General features: G+C 45.7%; 1 protein-coding gene across 8 annotated transcripts in view; it reads right to left on the minus strand.

Moving 5' to 3' along the window:
- The window catches only part of FGD3 (FYVE, RhoGEF and PH domain containing 3), an 88,890-nt gene that overhangs the window by 44,788 nt on the left and 22,912 nt on the right, over positions 1-21,190 (minus strand). For 5 of the 8 annotated variants that reach the window (XM_063787672.1, XM_016961151.4, XM_016961149.4 and 2 more), the window contains exons 2-3: positions 15,938-16,105; positions 14,634-15,135 (exon numbers count right to left, since the gene is read on the minus strand). The exons of 1 other annotated variant lie outside the window; for it this stretch is intronic. In XM_063787672.1, the coding sequence (XP_063643742.1) occupies positions 14,634-15,086 (453 nt within the window). In that variant the 5' untranslated portion in view covers positions 15,087-15,135; positions 15,938-16,105. Of the gene's footprint in view, positions 1-14,633; positions 15,136-15,937; positions 16,106-16,592; positions 16,871-21,190 lie in introns of those variants that run through there. 2 more of the 8 variants (XM_063787673.1, XM_016961150.4) reach the window with 1 other exon arrangement.

Raw genomic sequence — 21,190 nt, forward strand, 5'->3', positions numbered from 1 at the left:
AAGGGCCGGGTGCAATGGCTCATACCTGTAATCCCAGCACTTTGTGAGGCCAAGGCTGGCATACTGCTTGAGCCTAGGAGTTTGAAACCAGCCTGGGCAACATGGTGAAACCCATCTCTACAAAAAAATATAAAAATTAGCTGGGTGTGGTGGTGGGTGACTGTAATCCCAGCTCCTCAGGAGGCTGAGGCAGGAGAATAGCTTGAGCTAGGGAGGCAGAGGTTGCAGGGAGCCAAGATTGCGCCACTGCACTCCAGCCTGGGTGACAGGGTGAGACTCTGTCTCAAAAACAAACAAACAAACAAACAAACAAACAAATCTCCAAACAAAAAAAGTCCAGGACCCAATGGATTCACCACTGAATTCTACTGAACCTATAAAGAACAATTGATACCAATTATCAAACTATTCCAAAAAATTGAATCGGAGGAAATTCTTCCTAACTCATTTTACAAGGTCATCATAACCTTGATACCAAAACCAGGAAAAGACACAACAAAAAAGAAAACTACAGGCCAATATCCCTGATGAACATAGATGAAAAAATCCTCAACAAAATACCCGCAAACCAAATCCAACAGCACATGAAAAAGATAACAAACCACAATCAAGTGGGATTTATCCCAGGATGCAAGGATTGTTCCATATACACAAATCAATAAATGTGATACATCACATTCACAGAACTAAGAACAAAAACCATATGATCATTTTAATATATGCTGAGACAGCATTTGATAAAATTCAGCATCCCTTTATTATAAACGCCCTCAACAAACTAGGTATAGAAGGAATATACCTCAAAATAATAAAGCCCATATGTGAGAAACCCACAGCTAACATCTTAGTGAATGCAGAAAAGCTGAAAGCTTCTCCTCTAAGAATTGGAACAAGACAAGGATGCCCACTTTCCCCACTATTATTCAACATAGTACTGGAAGTTTTAGCCAGAAGAGTTAGGCAAGAGAAAGAAATAAAAGGCATCCAAATGGGAATAGAGGAAGTCAAATTGTCCCTGTTTGCAGATTATATAATCTTTTTTGTTTTTTTGATACAGGATCTCACTTGTTGCCCGCACCACCATACCCAGCTAACTTTTTAATTTTTTTGTATAGACAAGGTCTCACTATGTTGCTCAAGCTGGTCTTGAATTCCTTGGCTCAAGCAGTCCTCCCACCTCAGCCTCCCAAAGTTCTGAGATTACAGGTGTGAGCCACTAAACCTAGCTGATGTGATCTTATATATAGAAAACCTATATTGTATCACAAAACTCTTAGAACTGATAAAAAAAATTTCATAAAGTTGAAGGGCACAAAATCAATATATGAACAACAGTAGTGTTTCTATACACAAACAACAAACTAGCTGAAAAAGAAATCAAGAAAGGCAATCTCATATACAATAACTGCAAAATAAATACCTAGGAATACATTTAATGAAGAAGGTAAAAAAAAAAAAAACCTCTACAAGGTGTGAAAGGAAAAAAAAAAAACACAGGACCCCAATTCATAATGCCAAAAGAAAAAAATTAAGCTGAAAGCTGAGTCATGCAAGAAACTGCCTTTCCTTTTGTTCCTAAGCAGACAGCTATAGATGAAAGGTTAAATATCTCCACAGGTGACTGCCCTATGTTTACCTCATCTTATGTAAAGTGCCGATTTACTGAGAACCAGATGAATACATAATTGACTATTCGCCTACCGGCTCCTTTTCTCTTGCAACATGTGGATTAACATACCTTCCCTTTCTCCCCTCCAGCCCACTTTTCCCCTTTAAATACTGAAGACTTCAAAGTCCTCTTTGGAGAAAGGCACAGGCCACAGACTGTTTTTCTATGATTCCATGTTTATTTCTTCCAAGCATGACCTCAACCTTGGCAAAATAAACTTCTAAATTGATTGAAACCAGTATCAGATACTTTTTCGTTTACAAAAGAAAACTAAAAAACACTGATGAGGCCAGGTGCGGTGGCTCACGCCTGTAATTCCAGCACTTTGGGAGGCCAAGGTGGGCGGATGAAGAGGTCAGGGGTTGGCCAGGCGCGGTGGATCACGCCTGTAATCCCAGCACTTTGGGAGGCTGAGGCGGGTGGATCTCGAGGTCAGGAGATCAAGACCATCCTGGCTAACACGGTGAAACCCCGTCTCTACTAAAAACACAAAAATTATCCAGGTGTGGTGGCACGCATCTGTAGTCCCAGCTACTCAGGAGGCTGAGGCAGGAGAATCACTTGAACCTGGGAGGCAGAGGTTGCAGTGAGCCTAGACTGCGCCATTGCACTCCAGCCTGGGTGACAGAGCAAGACTCCATCTCAAAAACAAAACAAAAAAACACTGATGAAAGAAATTGAAGAGGATAATGTTTCATGAAAGGGCTGTGCTTGCAGAGACCCCTAAATGCTGAAGGAGTTGAGGAACCAAAGAACAAGGCAGACTAATGTAGTTTCTCAGCAGAGGGAGATTTATTGGGGAACTTACAGACAAGAGCATGGTCTTGGGTGGCCACAAAACAGGTAGATCTTCATGCTGTCAACCCCCAAACCCAGGACTTACATGCCATAGGGAAAGGGTATACAGTGCTTCAGAAGGAGTGTGTAGGACATTGAAATCAACCCCTCAGGGGGAAAGGCAAGAATGTTGTATTTATCATAGCCTAAGGGCAGGTTTTATGGTAAGTATGTGTTTATGATAACATCAAGGTCGTCATGACCTAAGGTTAAGATTTACAGTAAGTACTTGCTCTTATATAAGGAACAGTAATAAGATAGAAATCTTAGAGGCATTCCTGGAACTATGATTAATCAGAAGTCAACATGGCAGATTAGTGTAAGGTAGGTAGCCAGGCAGACATGAGCAGGGGAGCAGGGGCCCCGCCACACCAGGAATATCAGGTGACCATCATCAGGTGATGGTCTTGATAGATGCAGGAGGCAGATAAGAAAGGGTCCCTGGAGAATCTCCAACCTGCCCCACAAGCATTTATGCCAGATGTTTTTGTGTAGGTAAGGGAACCTGTGCAGGGTCTTGCCTGGGCATGCCCACAATGGACTGGAGGCCCACAGGTACTGGGGAAATGGGGTGGAGCTACCAGGAATTTGTGCCTTATGCAGGGGAGAAGCCTGTCCTCTTCAACTAGTGTGTGGTGGCCTGGTATTCAATCTGTGAGGTGGGAGCCTGTTGGCAGGACCCCTCTTTCTTTGCTGAGAGCTTTCTTTTTGTCTAATAAATCCGCCCTCCTCATCCTTCAATGTGTCCTTGTGCCTAATTTTTCCTGGTAATGAGACAAGAACCCGGATTTTAGCTGAACTAAGGAGCAAAAAATCCTGCATTGGTCAGGTGGTTGCTAAACAGCCTCTCTAAAATAATAACTGGTTGCAGCCAGCACCAGGGAAATGCAGTCTCCCAATAGATAGAAAAACCTGAAACAGATAATCAGCTTCCTGATAAGATCTCAAGAGTTGGATAAATGGACTCATGCATGCGCGCTAAGGGGCGAAATGGTGAAGTGTAATTAGTATATGACCGTCTAGGAACACTTGACAGGTACAGGAAGAACGGCTCAAGTGAGCATGCTCACAACTCCAGTAAACACACTACACATACGGCCCCTCCCAAGTGCTGGTGGGCCACTGGGCATGTAGACAGCCCACCACACGAAAGAATCAGGGGCGAAGGGATGTAACTCCCTGGAAGCATGCCAGTGCAGAATACCCCAAGTCAAAGGTTAAACGGAGCACATGAATCTCTCAAGTCAGAGAGGAGGGACCTTGGAATCTGCACTGAGTAGAACTGAGGCACCCATGGCCCTCCTAGACAGCAGGCTCATGAGAGTGGTAGGGCTAAAACCTAACACCATGCAATGTCTGTTGTTTCCTCTGCTTTTTCTTTTTTTTCTTTCTTTCTCTTTTTTTTTTTTTTTTTTTGAGACAGAGTCTTGCTCTGTCGTCCAGGCTGGAGTGCAGTGGCACTATCTCGGCTCTCTGCAAGCCCCGCCTCCTGGGTTCACACCATTCTTCTGCCTCAGCCTCCCAAGTAGCTGGGATTACAGGCACCCACCACCACACTTAGCTATTTTTTTGTATTTTTAGTAGAGATGGGGTTTTACCGTGTTAGCCAGGATGGTCTCGATCTCCTGACCTCATGATCCGCCCACCTCAGCCTCCCAAAGTGCTGGCATTACAGGCGTGAGCCACTGCACACAGCCTCCTCTGCTTTTTCAACTAAAATTGGTTGTTTTCCAAAAACCCATACTGCCTATTCTCCTGTTTTCTCTGTGTGTATTCTGAAATGGCTTGTGCACTCACTGGACTGTCTACCTCAGAGGCAAGTCTGCCTCTTTGTTTTCACTTTGTATGTCACTTGACTTCTTAAACACACACTCCCTGTTATTCATGCACTCATGGCTCTTGCTGAATTTGTGTGGCAGCAAAGACACAGGCTCCCTTGGGGATACGCCATGAGATTTATACTTGTTTTTACCCTACCAGCTCAGATGACCTCTAACCCTTCCCCTGACTACTGGCACATGGCCAGGACAGACACTAATTGGAACCCTGGCTCTGCCAGCTCCTTCTGACTTACCATGTGCTTTTCATTCCTGTTATGCCCCAGGGCCAAGTTTTCCAGTGGCTTTTGAAGCAGTTTGTCTGCGGGCACAGGGCCTCACTCTGTGGTCCTTTAAGGACCCTGCCTACTTGCTTTTTTGAGTTAGTACCTTTTTGGGATAAGGGAACATTCTTCCGTTGCCATTGCAAGTTCTTACCCCAAGCCCCAAGTCCTCCAGAGGTTCTTCTTTTATGTCAAGAGGGAAAATAAACATTGCCCTCTCAAATGGAAGGGCTGCTATTTTTGTAAGCATATAAAGGCTTTCCATGAGTATTCCTGTCACCTCCTCCCACTTCCTCCTGTAGGCTCCATTTCTCGAATCACTTCCACACCCCTCTCAACATGCATCAAGACCTTCAAGGTCATATTCAAAGGCAGGGGAGTCAGCCCCCTTGTGGCAGTTAGCTGAAAAACAGGCTTCTCATCTACTTAAAGAACATGAGAAATGGGACTCTGAGAAAAGAGATCATCATTTTGTTGCCAGAATGCTCCGAGCAAGTCACTATAAGGTCATGGAGATAAGGATATAGGCTGGCTGAAGCCCATAGGCACAAGAGACCCATAGGACAGAGATAAAGGCTGATAGATTATCATTAAAACAGAGATGAAGGCAAGGTTAGGGGTACATGGTAAGACTGGTTCATTCCAGAACCCCAAGGATGAGCAGGGGGCCCACTGTTCACTCTGGTATTTCCTCTGTTGTCAAGTGGGTAATTGTGATGAAATGGGACCAAGGTTAAGGGTACACAGTAAGACCGGTTCATTCTGGAACCCTAAGGATGAATGGGGGATGCCCTATTCAAGATAATAGGAAAGTAAGAAGGGACACATTTTACCTTTTTCCTTTTTTTCTCCACTGTTCTTTCTTCACAGATGGGTAATCACATCTCTATACCACAGGACACACCCCTCAGATGTATTCCCAAAAAGTGGGAAAAGTTTGATCCCCTAAACCTTAAAACAGAAAAATGGGCCAGGCGCGGTGGTTCATGCTTGTAATCGTAGCACTTTGGGAGGTTGAGGTGGGTGGATCACCTGAGGTGAGGAGTTTGAGACCAGCCTGACCAACATGGTGAAACCACATCTCTACTAAATACAAAAAATTAGCCAGGAATGATGGCTGACACCCATAATCCCAGATACTTGGGAGGCTGAGGCAGGAGAATCACTTGAACTCGGGAGGCAGAGGTTACAGTGAGCTAAGATTGTGCCACTGCACTCCAGCCTGGGCAACAAGAGCAAAACTCTGTCAAAAAACAAACAAATAAACAAACAAACAAAAATAGAAAAACTAGGTTTTCTTTGTAATACTGTTTTTCCTCAAAATTAACTGGGAAGAAATAACAAAAGTCAGCCTCAGAACCCAGTGCCTCTATGCAGGAAATCCTCGAAGTCACCTCCTCAGTCTTTTATAACTGGGAGTAGAATAAGGAGGACAGGGCTAAGGAAAAAGAGAAATGCAGGGACCAGAGGCAGGCTTAACTACTGGCTGCTTTGCAAGCCCACCAGCCTCCTCCAGGTTGCCCTAAGGACACTCCTCCAGGTAACTGCCATTGGCGTGGGAAGCCAGGCCACTGGAAGGCAAACTGCCCCAGTGGGACAAACGGGAGGAAACCTCACATGGTTTCCCCTCTCTGCCAAAAGCTTGGCCACTGGAAACGGGACTGCTTTGAAGGCTGAAGGGCCCCCAGGACAGAATCCCAACCCCTGATGGCCTTGAGCTGGAGAGCTCTCTGCTCTAGCTGGCTTCCAAATCAGACATTGGCACTAGCAGGACAAAGCCAAGGGTGACTCTGGAGGCAGCAAATAAAATTATAAATTTCCCTTTTGGGTTCAAGAGCTGCCTACTCTGTGCTAATCTCCTCTGAGCAATTCTTCTCCAAATGCAGTCAGGTAATGTGGGCAAATAGCACTCCCTCCCTCCAAAAAAAAAAAAAGAAAAAAAAGATTCACACCCATTTATATTATTTAAGAGACCAATTACCACTTTCCCACCAGTCCCTGGTAGTGTCTAAATACCCTACACCTCTTTGGGGCAAAAATATACTTTCCTAGATGAGTGTTTGCTTAATATTTACCTGATCTCTGAATTCATCTTTATCTCTAAGAGCTCTATTTCTCCTGGGAAAGCCACCTAAATCTTTAACCAATAACTTTAACCTGGACAGGCTAACCTCAGGGATTTAGAAATAGCCCACACTTATTTGGACAAATCCTAGCAAAAATCTAACCAAGGCATCTCTCAAGGGGGGATAACTTCTACAGTATGTAGATAACCTCTTTGTCTGCTCCCCCTTCACAGGACCCATACAGCAACATGTAGTATAAACCATAACTTCCTAACAGAAGGAAAATTAATTTGTCTAATTCAAAAGTTATAAAGGTAAAGGTATTGTTGGTAAGGAAGGTTATAAAGAAAAGTGATTTTGCATGAAAAGGATTTTGTATGGTAAATTCTTGTCCCAAAGTAAAATAACTGGTTGTTTAAAAGAGGGATGTTTAGGTCAAGTCAGAAAGTCCAAGCATGTCGTAGATGGTCAGTGCAAGTTGTAAAATGCTTTATAAACTGCGATCATGACTCTTAACTGTACAATTTGCCTGCTTTACAGCTAGGTAAGGCCTGGGGACATACAGAGCTAGCTGTATCCCCTCATCTATGCTGGAAAGAGTCAAATCTTATCTGCATTTCTGTTGGATGTCCTAGGCTCCAAACCTAGTGCATAATTAGAATTGCTTACTTACCAGGTTTTTCACCAAAAGTAAAAGTTGCTAAGAGTTAACAGTGTAACGTGTACTTGACACTACTGGAAAAACAGTTTACATGCAAGATGTGTAGGGAAAGCAGAATGTGCTTTTGGTAAAAGATTATAAGAAGGCATGGAAATGTGGATATTTTTGCCTAGTTTAGAGGGTTAAAGGATTGTTTTAAATTATATATGATAAAGATAAAGGTTAAAGCAAGTTGTGGAAGGTTTGTAAAAATTAATCTTGTAAAAGAAATTCTGTATGTGACCATATTGGCTAGAGTTAAAGGAGTATTCAGTTTTTCCATAAATTGAACATTGGAATAAAAGCACAACAGAGTTTTATTAAAGCATTATTCTGCTCCTTATAAATGTGTTATTGGTACATGTTCCCAAATTATGCAAAACTTCTATAATTATGACATAACTTACTATGTTATCACTAATAATGATAATTGTTTTTTGTTTTTTGGTTTTTTTGAGATGGAGTCTCGCTCTGTTGCCCAGGCTGGAGTGCAGTGGTGTGATCTCGGCTCACTGAAAGCTCTGCCTCCCGGGTGCACGCCGTTCTCCTGCCTCAGCCTCCCGAGTAGCTGGGACTACAGGTGCCCGCCACCTCGCCTGGCTAATTTTTTTTTGTATTTTTAGTAGAGACATGGTTTCACCATATTAGTCAGGATGGTCTTGATCTCCTGACCGCGTGATCCACCCACCTCAGCCTCCCAAAGTGCTGGGATTACAGGAGTGAGCCACTGTGCCCAACCAATAATGATCATTATTATGTTAAATTAGTGTGCCACAGAGATAACAAATTTCTTTTTCAATTGTGTCTTTGACTGTGGCACCATAAGACTTTTTGTCATCCACAGACAATTGTTGACTTGTTTTAATCCTTTTTAAAAGGTGAATTTTTTTTTTTTTTAGACAAGAGTCTCACTCTGTTGCTCAGGTTGGGGTACAGTGGTACGGTCTCAGCTCACTGTGACCTCTGCCTCCCAGGTTCAAGCAATTCTCCTGCCTCAGCCTCCCAAGTAGCTGGGATTATAGGCAAGCACCACCATGCCCAGCTAATTTTTGTATTTTTAGTAGAGACAGGGTTTGGCCATGTTGTCCAGGCTGGTCTTGAACTCCTGACCTCAGGTGATCCATTTGCCTCAGCCTCCCAAAGTGCTGGGATTACAGGCATGAGCCACCGTCCCTGGCCGAAAGGTGGTTTTTATAGTCAGCTATAGGACTCTAACAGATGCTCCTAAATGCAGGTTTCTGATAACGTTGGAGATTGTGATATTAGAATAGAGGAAAAACTTTCAGGACTCTTATGGAGAGCTGAAATGTTCATGAATATCAAGCAGAACAGGAGCAAACTGCATGAACAGTGATCTTGCCGTTGCACTCTAGCCTGGGTGACAGAGCAAGACTCTGTCTCCAAAAAAAAAAAAAATGAATGAATACATTCTTTTTAAAAAGAAAAACCATAGAACTACCATATGATCCAGCAATCACATGACTGGACATTTATCCAAAGGAAGGGAACTCAGTATATTGAAGGGACAGCTGCACCTCCATGTTTATTGCAGCACTATTCACAGCAGCCAAGATATGGAATCAACCTGGGTGTCCAACAACAGATGAGTGAATAAGGAAAATGTGGTATATATAGACAATGTCATACTACTGAGTCATAAAAATATGAAATCCTGTCATTTGTGGCAACATGGATGGAACTAGACAACATTTAGTTAAGCAAAATAAGCCAGGAACAGAAAGTTAAACACCACATATTCTTACTCATACATGGAAGCTAAAAAAAGTTGATCTCACAGAAGTAAAAAGTACAGCAGAGAATACTAGAGACTAGGAAGCGTAGGAGGAAGAGAGGGATAGGGAGAGATTTGTTAAAGGATATAAAATTGCAGATAGATAAAAGGAGTAATTTCCAGTGTTCTATGACACTGTAGAAGGACTATTGTTAACAATCGTATAGTATATAGTTTCAATAGCTAGAAGGAGGGTATTGAGTGTTCCCAACACAAAGAAATGATAAATGTTTCAAATGATGGCTATGTTAATTGCCATGATCTAATCACTATATATTATATGTATCAAAACATCACTATGTAACTCAGGTATATGTACAGCTAGTATCTGTCACTTTAAAAAAAAGAATCACTGCTGCCAACTGGAAAAAAAATAACTGTTACAAGAAGCAAAGAATGACATTACATAGTGATAAAAAGGTCAAGTCACCAAAAAGATGTAACAGTTATAAATATTTATGCACCAAACCTCAGAGCTCCTAAATATATGAAGGAAACTTTGGCAAAATTGAAGGAAAAAATAGAGATTGGCAAAATAATATTAGGAGACTTTAATATCTCACTTTCAATAAACCAATAAAATAAACAGACAGAAGATCAATAAGGAAATAGAGAACTTGAACAACTCTACAGACAGTTGAACCAAACAGACAATTACAGAACACGCTGCCCAAAAACAGCACAATATATGTTCTTCTCAAGTGTACATGAAACATTCTCCAGGATAGACCATATATTAGGCATAAAACAAGTCTCAACAAACACACAAAGACTGAAATTATACAAACGTTTTCTTTCTTTTTTTTTTTTTTCTTTTTGAGATGGAGTCTCGCTCTGTCACCCAGGCTGGAGTGCAGTGGCGTGATATCAGGTTACTGCAAGCTCCGCCTCCCAGGTTCATGCCATTCTCTTGCCTCAGCCTCCCGAGTAGCTGGGACTACAGGTGCCCACCACCACGCCTGGCTAATTGTTTGTATTTTTAATAGAGACGGGTTTTCACCATGTTAGCCAGGATGGTCTCGATCTCCTGACCTCATGATCCGACTGCCTCAGCCTCCCAAAGTGCTGGGATTACAGGCGTGAGCCACCGCGCCTGGCCCAAACTATCTTTTTCAATCACAGTGGAATGAAACTAGAATTCAATAACACAATGAAAATCCACAGACATGTGCAAATTAAACAACACATTTTTTTTCTTTTTTTTTTTGAGATGGAGTCTTGCTCTGTCGCCCAGCCTAGAGCACAGTGGCGGGATCTAGGCTCACTGCAACCTCCACTTCCCCAGTTCAAGCAATTCTCCTGCCTCAGCCTCCCGAGTAGCTGGGATTACAAGTGCCCACCACCACGCCTGGCTAATTTTTGTATTTTTAGTAGAGACAGGGTTTCACCATGTTGGTCAGGCTGGTCTCAAACTCCTGACTCAGGCAATCCACCTGCCTCAGCCTCCCAAAGTGCTGGAATTACAGGAGTGAGCCACCGCACCTGGCCTAAACAACACATTCTTAAACAACCAATGGATAAAAGAAAAAAATGAAATCATCATACTTATGGAATGCAGTAAAAGCAGTGCTAAGAGGGAATTTTACAGCTATAAATACGTACATTTAAAAAAAAAAAATCTTGAATCAACAACCTAACTCTGCACATCAAGAAACTCAAAAGAGAAGAGTAAACTGAAACTGAAGCTAGCAGGAGGAAGGAAGTAATAAAGATCAGACCTATAGAGATATCTATATACATTAGGTATCTGCAATAGAGAATAGAAAGACAATAGGAAAACCAACAACATGAAAAGCTGGTTTTTTGAAAAGAGCAAAAATATTGACAAACATTTAGCTAGGTTAACTAAGAAAAAAGGAGGCTGGGAATGGTGACTCACACCTGTAATCCCAGCACTTGGGAGGCCAAGGCAGGTGAATCACTTGAGGCCAGGAATTTGAGATCACCCTGGCCAAAACGGTGAAACTTCATCTCTACTAGAAATACAAAAATTAGCTGGGCGTGGTGGCACATGCCTGTAATCTCAGCTACTCGGGAGGCTGGGGCGGGAGAATTGCTTGAACCCAGGAGGTGGAGGTTGCAGTTAGCACCACTATACTCCACCCTGGGCAACAGAGTGAGTGAGACTCCATCTAAAAAAAAAAAAATCTATTCTATTGTCTAAATGTATAGATTTTTTTCTAAATGTTGTGATTTTTAAATAGACTGCCTCAAAAAAAAAAAAGAGAGAGAGAGAGAAGACTCAACTAAAATGAAAGAGGGGACATTACAAGAGGTGCCACAGAAATAAAAAGACTAAAAGAGAATACTATGAACAGTAATGGGTAAATTCCTAGAAACACACAACCTGGGAAGACTGAATCATGAAGAAATAGAAAATTTGAAAGAGCAATAATGAGTATGCAGATTGAATTAGTAATAAAGATCCTCCAAACAAACAAATGTCCAGGACCAGATGGCTTCACTGATGGATTCTATAAACATTTTAAAAAGAAATAAACCAATCCTCCTGAAATTCTTCCAAAACAATTGAAGAGGAGGGCATACTTCCAGCTCATTCAATAAGGCCAGCATTATCCTGATACCAAGGCCATATAAAGACGATACAGGAAAATAAAACTACGGGCCAATATCCCTGATGAATATTGATGCAAAAGACCTCAACAAAATACTAGGAAATGAAATTCAACAGTACATTGAAAGGATTAATCACCATGACCAAGTTTATTCCTGGAATGCAACTCTGGTTCAACATAACAAAAATCAATTAATGTAATACACCACATTAACAGAATGAAGGACAAAAGCCACATGATCATCTCAATTGATGCAGAAAAAGCATTTGAAAGGATTCAACATCCTTTCATGATAAAAAACACTCAACAAACTAGGAACAGAATGAAACTACCTCAATATAATAAAGCTCATATATGAGAAGCCCACAGCTAACATCATATTCAATGGTGAAAGACTAAAACTTTTCCTCTAAGATTAGAAATAAGACAAGGATGCCCACTCTCACCACTTCTATTCAATATAGTATGGGAAGTCCTAGCCAGAGCAATTAGGAGAGAAAAAGGAAGAAAAGTCATCCAAATTGGAAAGGAAAAAGTAAAATTAGTTCTGTTCACAGATGACATGATTTTATACTAAAAAATCCTTAAGATTCCATTAAAAAATGTTAGGACTAACGAACCAGTTCAGTAAGGTTACAGAATACAAAATGAACACAAAAAAATCAGTTGGTGCTTGGCATGGTGGCTCACAGCTATAATCCTGACAACTTGGGAAGCCAAGGCAGGAGGATCACTTGAGGCCAGAAGTTTGAGATGAGCCTGGGCAATATAATGAGATTCTGTCTCAAGGAAAGGGAAGGGAAGGAGAGGGGAGGGGAGGGGAGGGGCAGAGAGGAGTGGAAGGGGGATGGGGGAGGGGAGGGGAGGGGGGTGGGGGAAGGCGAATGGGGGAAGGGAGGGGAGGGGAAGGAAGAGGGGGGAGGGGAGGGGAGGGTGCGTGTAACATGCAATTCATGTTCACCTTGGGGTGGAGCCTTAACATTTAAATGTATTACAGTCAGGCTCTGTATGCCAAAAGGTCTTTTCAGGACACAAATGCACGCAAGTGTGCAGCCTCTGCAAACTGGCCAGAGCCAGTCCATACAGAGTCAGTGATCTTCTCACTGAAAGAAAGTTACTCAATCAGTCTCTTGTCCAATCAAAGCTGCAGTTATGGCTGGTGGAATGGGGGTGGGGTGGGGGGGTGGGCGGTGGGAGTGTCAGTCAGCATCTGGTGGAGCTATAGTTGTTTTAATATTGCTTATTGCTTGTTTAGCTGCTAAAGAAAAAGAAAATACCTCGTGGCTATTAGAATATAGTTTATTCTTTTTTTTTTTTTTGAGATGGAGTTTCTTTCTTGCTGCCCAGGCTGGAGTGCAATGGTGTGATATCGGCTCACCGCAACCTCTGCCTCCTGGGTTCAAGTGATTCTCCTGCCTCAGCCTCCCAATTAGCTGGGATTACAGGCATGTGCCACCACACCCAGCTAATTTTGTATTTTTAGTAGAGACAGGTTTTCTCTGTGTTGGTCAGGCTGGTCTCAAACTCCCGACCTCAGGTGATCCACCCACCTCGGCCTCCCAAAGTGCTAGGATTATAGGCGTGAGCCACCGCACCCAGCCAGAATATAGTTTATTCTTTAAGTGTATGGTGTGTACACTTGCCTGGTCCTGTTTATAATTTGGTATCTTATTGCCACAGAGTCTATTCTGTCAGTCTTCTGATCTGTATTTTAAGATTAATGCTGGTCAGTTGTGTGTAAACTACAAAAGTGAGGGAGTAGAATCAGGTGTGTCTGACCTCCCATTCCCATCATGGCTGGGAACTCAAGTTTCCCGCAGAAACCACATTACCATCTCAGGCCCACAGTTCCCCCTCGAACCCTCTGCCTTCTGACTGACCCTGGGCTTCCCTGTGGCCCCACGGTGTGGTGTGACATGCCCCTTTCTCTTGGAAACTGAGGATGACAAACCATCTTGTCAATGGCAGTGGTCTGATCCTTCCTACACCTGAGTGATAATAAAGCCTCCATTGAACACAGCCCTGGCCTCGTCTCCGCCAAGCCAGCTCACAGTGGTCCAGGCACCGGACTGCCCTTCACCTGCCCAGCCCGTCTCCCGATGGTCCCCGTGTCAGCCAGCAACGTCCCCACCTAGGAGCCAGCAAGCCTGACCCGCAAAGCGCTCCCAGGACCTGGTCACTTGGCAACTTACCCAAGCTGTGCCCCCCATACCCACAGTTTCTCTGAGCCTGAGGCCATCTGCTGCCTCTCCATCTCCCCAAGATCCCAGCACTGAGCCAAGAGCCCCATAAACGCTAATGAGAACGCAAACAAACTCCCTCCATGCAGCCCCATCGTGTTGTGGGAACTGTCTGCTCTGGTCTCCACACTGCACTGCGGGCCTCACAGGTCCTGCCCCACCATGTCCTGAAGAGCACAGGGCACCCAGCCTGTGCCACACCCCATAGGTGACCCTGGCCAGGTACCATGCCCTCTGTGCCTCAGTTTCCCATTGAGGAAAACAGTTTCCCCACTCACACCGTCTCCTCCCAGGAGTTTTATAAAGTCAGCAGTGAGCACTGTGCAAAGGGCGGCTTTGGCAGCACCACCAGTAGGACTGACCATCATACCTTCCCAGGGTCGGGAGGTGCCCACTGTGCAGTTGTGGAAACTGAGACTCAGGACTGAGGTCACTGCTCAAGGTGTCAGGTGGGCTTGGCCTGGCCTGCATGGATTTTTCCCTCAGGCTTTTCTAGGGCAGACTGCATCCCAGGACCTCCCCTTGCACACAGCATGAGCCTGTGTGCCACATTCCTGGAAACAAGGTGTGGGATGACGCCCACTGAAAATCTCAAACCCCTCCTAAGGAAAGTCCTGCAGCCCGCAGTGGGGACAGAGAAGGGGAAGCCTACCTGGGCCAGGCCGGCATCCTTGTCAGCCTTCTGGGGGGTGTTCTCAGAGTCAGGTTCCTCACCCACGTCGCTGTCCGCCTCCTCCTGGGGGGTGACCTTTGGGACCTGGCTGTCCAGGGCCATCTCTGCGTGCGCCCCCAGTACAGTGGGGCTTGGGCCAGCCTCCAAGCCCTCCTCGCAGGGAAAGTTCTCTCCAGCCACACTGGAGGATGGACTGTCAATCCCGCTGTCCCGGTTGGGGATCTTTAAGCTACCACTCAGCTCTCCCGTGGGGCCTGTGTCTGGAGAGCCATCCCCTGCTGCAGCCAGGCTGACAGGGTCCCCACAGTGGGCTCTGGGCCCAACAGGGAGCGCCTGAAGCTTCCCTAGGGAGGAACTGCCAGGCCCAGTGTCTGGCATCCCTAGGGCAGCAATGGGTCCTGGAGGGGTTGAGGACCCCCTGCCTGACTCCATCCTTAAAGCTGAGCTCACTGGGCTCAGGTGGAGGCTGGCCAGGGGCTTCCTGTAGGGGAGAAACAAGCCGGAGTCAGTGCTAGCCAGGCATGGACCAGCACCCTCAGGTGCAACCCCCAAATGCAGCCCCCAGGCAGTACCCTCCGCCCCCCACCCAAAGCCTGGAGCAGGTGGGCTGGGGGTTGTGTGTGAAGTGTGAATGCCCTGGTCAGCTTCAGCTAGGTCTTGTACAGACAGGCTTTTAAAGAACAGAAAATGGAAAATGTTTTGTTTTAAAATTGTTTGTTCCGCATAAAAAAAATTAACCCTGTGGTGTGAAGCTATCTGCTGTTCAATAAATTCAAAATAGATGCTCAAGGTAGTGACCATAACCAAAAGGAACACAGTGGCTTCTGTTTATAGCGCATCCGTGGTGCTTTTTCAATCCTCTGATACTCCCAGGACATGAGGCTGGTGTCCTCCTCCTCCTCCTCCTCACCACTGCCTGCTGGACAGGTCAGAAAACAGCCCCCAGGGGTCCAGGGTCCCAGCTGTCTCTACTATCTCCCTCAGGGGAGGGCTGGGGCAGGAGGTGCGTCTTGCCAGAGGATGTGGACCAAGGTCTTTGCCCCAAAACTCCTCCTCCCTCCTGTGCACTGGAGCCACCTCACACTGGCCCACCACGCCTCTCATGGACCAAATTCAAGTGTCAATTCTAAGTGCACAGAGAATTCACCGGGCGCCTCTGAGGAGGAGCAAAGGTGAGACGGGCCTAGAGGGAGACTGTCATCCCTCAAAATCATCCTCTTGAACCCAAGACGCAGCGGCCGAGGAGCCTAGGGGCTGCAAGTAGCGGTCACTTATCCCCATACCTGATGCCACCAGCCTTTCTGAGGAGGGTGCTGAGGGTCGGCGGGCACAGGCGCCTGGCTCCGTGCTGGGGTCTGGGGTTGGCCGGCAGGAGCTCGCACACGGTATATGGTTTCCTTGAAAATCTCTTCCTTGCCCAGCAGGTTCAAAGTAGAGCCATTTAGGAGGTACTGAAAAGACATTAGTAGAGAAAGAAAACCACCTTCTCCAACTGGCATTTGGAGCAGCCAGAGGCCCCGGCTCTGCGGGGGTGCGGAGGAGGGAAGCTCCATGCCACCACCCAGCATGGTGGACTCCAGGATTGGGGCATGGCCATCTGCACAGTCATATCCTCAGCCCCCAGGCTGGCACACAACGCCTCCAAAAGGGTGGGGCCTGCACCAGCAGCCATGCACTGTAGGGTGGGCAGTGTCTTGCTCGGCTGGAAACTCTGGGGCCAGGGCTGAGCTTGTCCCTTGCCATGCAGCATCCTGCGGCCCAAGGGAAGGGTCATCTTGAACATGCAGGCACTGTCCAGTGTGAGGTGAGCCGGTGGGCATCGCCAGGCCCCTCCCTAGCCCACACCTCACACCCTCCCCCAGGCACATACAGAGAGGCTCCCTCAAACATTCACACTGACGGGCTGGCTCACACAGTCACACACGCACTCACACTCACAATTAGATATTCCTCTGCCAGCAGCTTTACATGCTCCTGCCTCACTTGCTAAGCGGAATAAAGAAGAAGCAGGCTTCACACAGTGACAGGCACACAGTGAGCTGGCCCTGGCTGCCTTGAGCCTGCCCTGGTTGCCTTGAGCAGGCAGGTGTGCCTCTGGGCAGGGCGTGGCGCAGGCCTGGGCTCTGGCAGCGTCTGGGTGGCTGTGGATGCCGACCAGCTCCACGGTGGAGCACCCCCACCACACACAGTCTCCTGAGTGCTCACTGTCTTGGGGCAAAACCCCTTTTGAGTGGACGTTTCTTTAAATGACTCCAGAATCGCTCAGGTGGGCATTTATGATTGGCTACTGCCGCATTCCTAACGAGTTCAATGGGGGGCAATATTAAGATTTCTAAACAGAAAATACATGTTTTGCTGCATTCTTCTCATAGCACAAGAGATAAACTCAGGTTTCCAGCGGTCAAACATGGCACAGCAATAAAAATACACCGGATGGAATGTGAGCTGTGCTCAGCCTCGGTGTGTTCAAAGGTAGCTGTCTGGCAAGACAGAGCCTGGTTCAACCCCATCTCGGGGGAATTATGCTTCTGGTCAGGATGGAGTAATAGAAACCAGATTTACTCTCACCTGGAACAACAACTAAAATGGACAAAACCTACGAAACAAGTTTGCAAGGCTCTACACCAAGCGGTAAAACACTGTGGTCCCTGAGAGACGGGAATGAATGAGGTGAGCCCTCCTATTGCCCCAGCTCACTGCCCGGAGACCATTTCTGGGCCATGGATCAGGGAAGGGGAGCCCTGTGGGGCCCAGTGGACTCTCTAAGTTGAGAAGACAAAACTGGGAGGCCCAGAAGACTAAGGTGGCCAGAGTCCACAGCATGGAGCCCTGAAGATGAGAGAGCTGCACAGAGAGAGAGAACCCAGAGATCTCAGAGGGGCTCCTCGAGGACCGTTCAGCATGTGTGCGGTGGGGAGAGCACATGAGGCCAGAGAAAGAACCACCTGTGAGGACCACAGGGAGCTTTCACAGGGCAGGGACACGCCTATGCCCACCAGCCAGCCCTAAAAGCCCCACAGGTCACGGGGCATTGCGTTGAATACTCAGAGGGTCTTGCTTCAGGAATGATGGATAATTAGCCCTGCAGTGATCACTGCTCTGGTCCCACCTAGCAAATATTAACAAAACTTAACAGGAAGAAGTCCATATGTTTACCCAACTGCATCCTTGAACAAAGCTAAAAAATATTTATAGAACTACAAAAATATCTAGTGCATGGCAAGGTAAAATTCCCATAGTCTGGCATCCAATCAAAAATCACCAGGCAGAGGCCGGGCACAGTGGCTCACGCCTGTAATCCCAGCACTTTAGGAGGCCACGGCAGATGGATCACTTGAGGGCAGGAGTTTGAGACCAGCCTGGCCAACATGGAGAAACCCTATCTCTACTAAAAATACAAAAATTAGCCAGGCATGGTGGTGCGTGCCTATAATCCCAGCTGCTCAGGAGGCTGAGGCAGGAGAACTGCTTGAACTCAGGAGGCGGATGTTGCGGTGAGCTGAAATTGCACAACTGCACTCTAGCCTGGGCGACAGAGCAAAACTCTGTCTCAAAAAAAAAAAAAAAAAAAAAAAATTACCAGGCATAAAAGGGACTATAACTAATGAAGAGAAAAAATTCAATATAAACTGACCCATAACTAACACAGATGTTGGAATTAGCAAAAAGGGACATTAAAAACTACTATCATGTCTGTGTCATCCTATGTTCTAAAATCCAGTAGAGACGTGGAGAATGTAAGAAGGCCCACATTAAACTTCCAGAGATGAAAACTACGAAGTGTGAGACCAAAAACACACTGGAAGGAATTAACAACCAATTAGACATTGCAGAAGAAAAACTAGTGAATTTGAAGAGACAGGAACAGAAACTACCCAAAATGAAACACACACACACACAGAGAAACTGAGCAACAGTGAAACGTGGGAAAACTTCAAGTAGTGTAATACATGTGTGATCAGAGTCTCAAAAAGGGGTGGACAAAAAAAAATTTGAGGAAATAATGACAAGTTTTCTAGATTTGATGGAAACTATAAATCTACATATCTAAGAAGCTCAATGTAAAACAAGCACAAGAAATCCTTGTAGTTAAAACTTTTCCCACATGGAGAACTTCAGGCACAGAGATCTTCACTGGTGAATTCTACAAACATTTCAGGAAAATAATGATGCTAATTCTATACCTACATCTAATGATCTTTCAGACCTTTTTTTTTTTTTTTTTTTTTTTTTTTTTTGAGATGGAGTCTCGCTCTGTCACACAGGCTGGAGTTCAGTGGCCACAATCTAGGTTCACTACAACCTCCGCCTCCTGGGTTCAGGTGATTCTCCCACCTCAGCCTCCTGAGTAGCTGGGATTACAGGCACCCACCACCACGCCTGGCTAATTTTTGTATTTTTTTTAGTAGAGATGGGTTTTCACCATGTTGGCCAGACTGGTCTCGAACTCCTGACCTCAAGTGATCCTCCCACCTCAGCCTCCCAAAGTGCTGGGATTACAGGCATGAGCCACCACATCCAGCCAGATCTTTCAGACCATTTTTAAAAAGGGAATAGAATACAGATGAATCTAGAAATAATTATGCTGAACAAAAGGAGCCACAGAAGACCTACTGTGTTTTCTCATTACTACAGAATTCTAGGAAGTGCAAAGTAGCCTATGGTGCTAGGAAGCAGATCAGCTGGGTGCCTGGAAGGAATGGGAGGGGCTGTGGGGTTGGTGTGGGGGAGGGGGGTGGATGGGTGGAGGGGGCTGGGGAGGTGGGGAGTGCTTACAAAGGAGCACAAGAGCTTTGTGGGATGTTGTACACATATTCATTACCTTGATTGTGGTGATAATTTCATGAGCACACCCCATGTCAAAGTTTATCCAACTGTACTTTAAACATCATGCATCAATGGTACGCCAAGTATACCTCACAGGGCTGATCAAGAAAAATCCCACCCTAGCCAGGTGTGGTGGTGGGCTCCTGTAATCCCAACTACTAGAAAGGCTGAGGCAGGAGAATCGCTTGAACCCTGGAGGCGGAGGTTGCAGTGAGCAGAGATCTCACCACTGCACTCCAGCCTAGGGGAAAGAGCCAGATTCTGTCTCAAAAAAAAAAAAAAAAAAAAAAAGAAAAGAAAAGAAAAGAAAAATCCCACCCTTATCGCCTTTGAACTGTACAAACTTGGTGAGTTTCAGACATTCCTGAGCATCATTTTCCTTACCACAGAAGGGAGGATGGATCATGATGGATCATGAGGAGAGGTGAGGAGGTGTGTGGTTGCAGCCTAGGAGGCCCAAGCAGCCCGGGTCCCCAGACATCCTGTCCAGAGGAGAGGGATGCACTGTGCTCATCGGAGGCCCTCAAATCACTCCCATCTTGGAAGGGCTTTTGTCCAAGAGCAGATGAACCAAAACAAATGAAGGACACTCACCTCCAGCTTTGCGTTTGCAACTCTGTATTGCAAACACCTGTGTTATGGATCCTGTCGGTACCCCCCAATTCACACACTGAAGTCCTAGCCCCCAGTACCTCAAAATGAAGGCATGTTTGGAGACAGGGTCTTTACAAAGGCAATCAAATTAAAAGTGAGGTTTTTAGGGTGCCCTTGGTGGGGGCAACCTGGGTTGAGGAGCCCCTAATTGTCACTTCACTTCCTTCTATTCTGTTGCAAGGACTTTTTACAGAGTATGCGTTGTTTTAAAATAAAAAAGGTAATGAGAACAGAAAACAAAGAGAGCTGGATAGAGGGGCAGAAGAGGGATGAGCTACTTTGGGAAGTGTAGCCGGGCAGAGCCCCTCTGCGGCCAAAGGCTTTGCCAGCAGCAACCCTCCTGGGCTGGTGTGGCCACTGCCTGGCCTTCAAGGCACAGGTGCATGCACACATGCATAAACAAACGCACATGTGCACATACATACACATGTGTGCACACGTATGCTGAAAAATAAAAAGGCCTGTATCTGAGGAATGCCAGCCCCTTTATATAATCAGGCATTGAGAGGCGCTGGAACGCAACACAGTCATGTGTCACTCCCCATCAAGCAAAATAGGTCCCTCCTGAAACCACTTGCTATGCAGGCTTGAGACTAACAGATGCCAAGTAGCCCTAAAATGCCACATTCCCTGTAGTTCAACAGTGGCTGGCCAATCACTAGCCAGTGTTATTTCTGTGAACCAATGAGAGTTCCTGATGAACAACGGTCACCACCCCCTCTCCTGATTCATCCTTTCTTTTCTTTAAACACTTGAGCCTCTCTTTTGTTCTCCAGACATTCCTTGAGGCAACTTGGAAGTGTCTCCCTGGCTGCAGTCCTCAACCTTGTGCTTGAATAAACTCTCTTTAGACTATATTCTTAATATCTTGATTATTTTAGGTTGACAATGCATACACACATATAAGGCAAGTACACCCATGCACACCCATGCGCAGGGTCAGTGCTGAGCCCTTTCTCACATTTGCAGGGGACGTTTCTGTCCTTCATATGAGGACGCCGAGGCTGAGAGAGGCTGGCCCTGGCACACAGGTGCTGGAAGCCCCCGGGCTTGGG

Source organism: Pan troglodytes, chromosome 11 (genome assembly GCF_028858775.2).
Source record: "Pan troglodytes isolate AG18354 chromosome 11, NHGRI_mPanTro3-v2.0_pri, whole genome shotgun sequence".
NCBI classification, from domain to species: Eukaryota; Metazoa; Chordata; class Mammalia; order Primates; family Hominidae; genus Pan; species Pan troglodytes.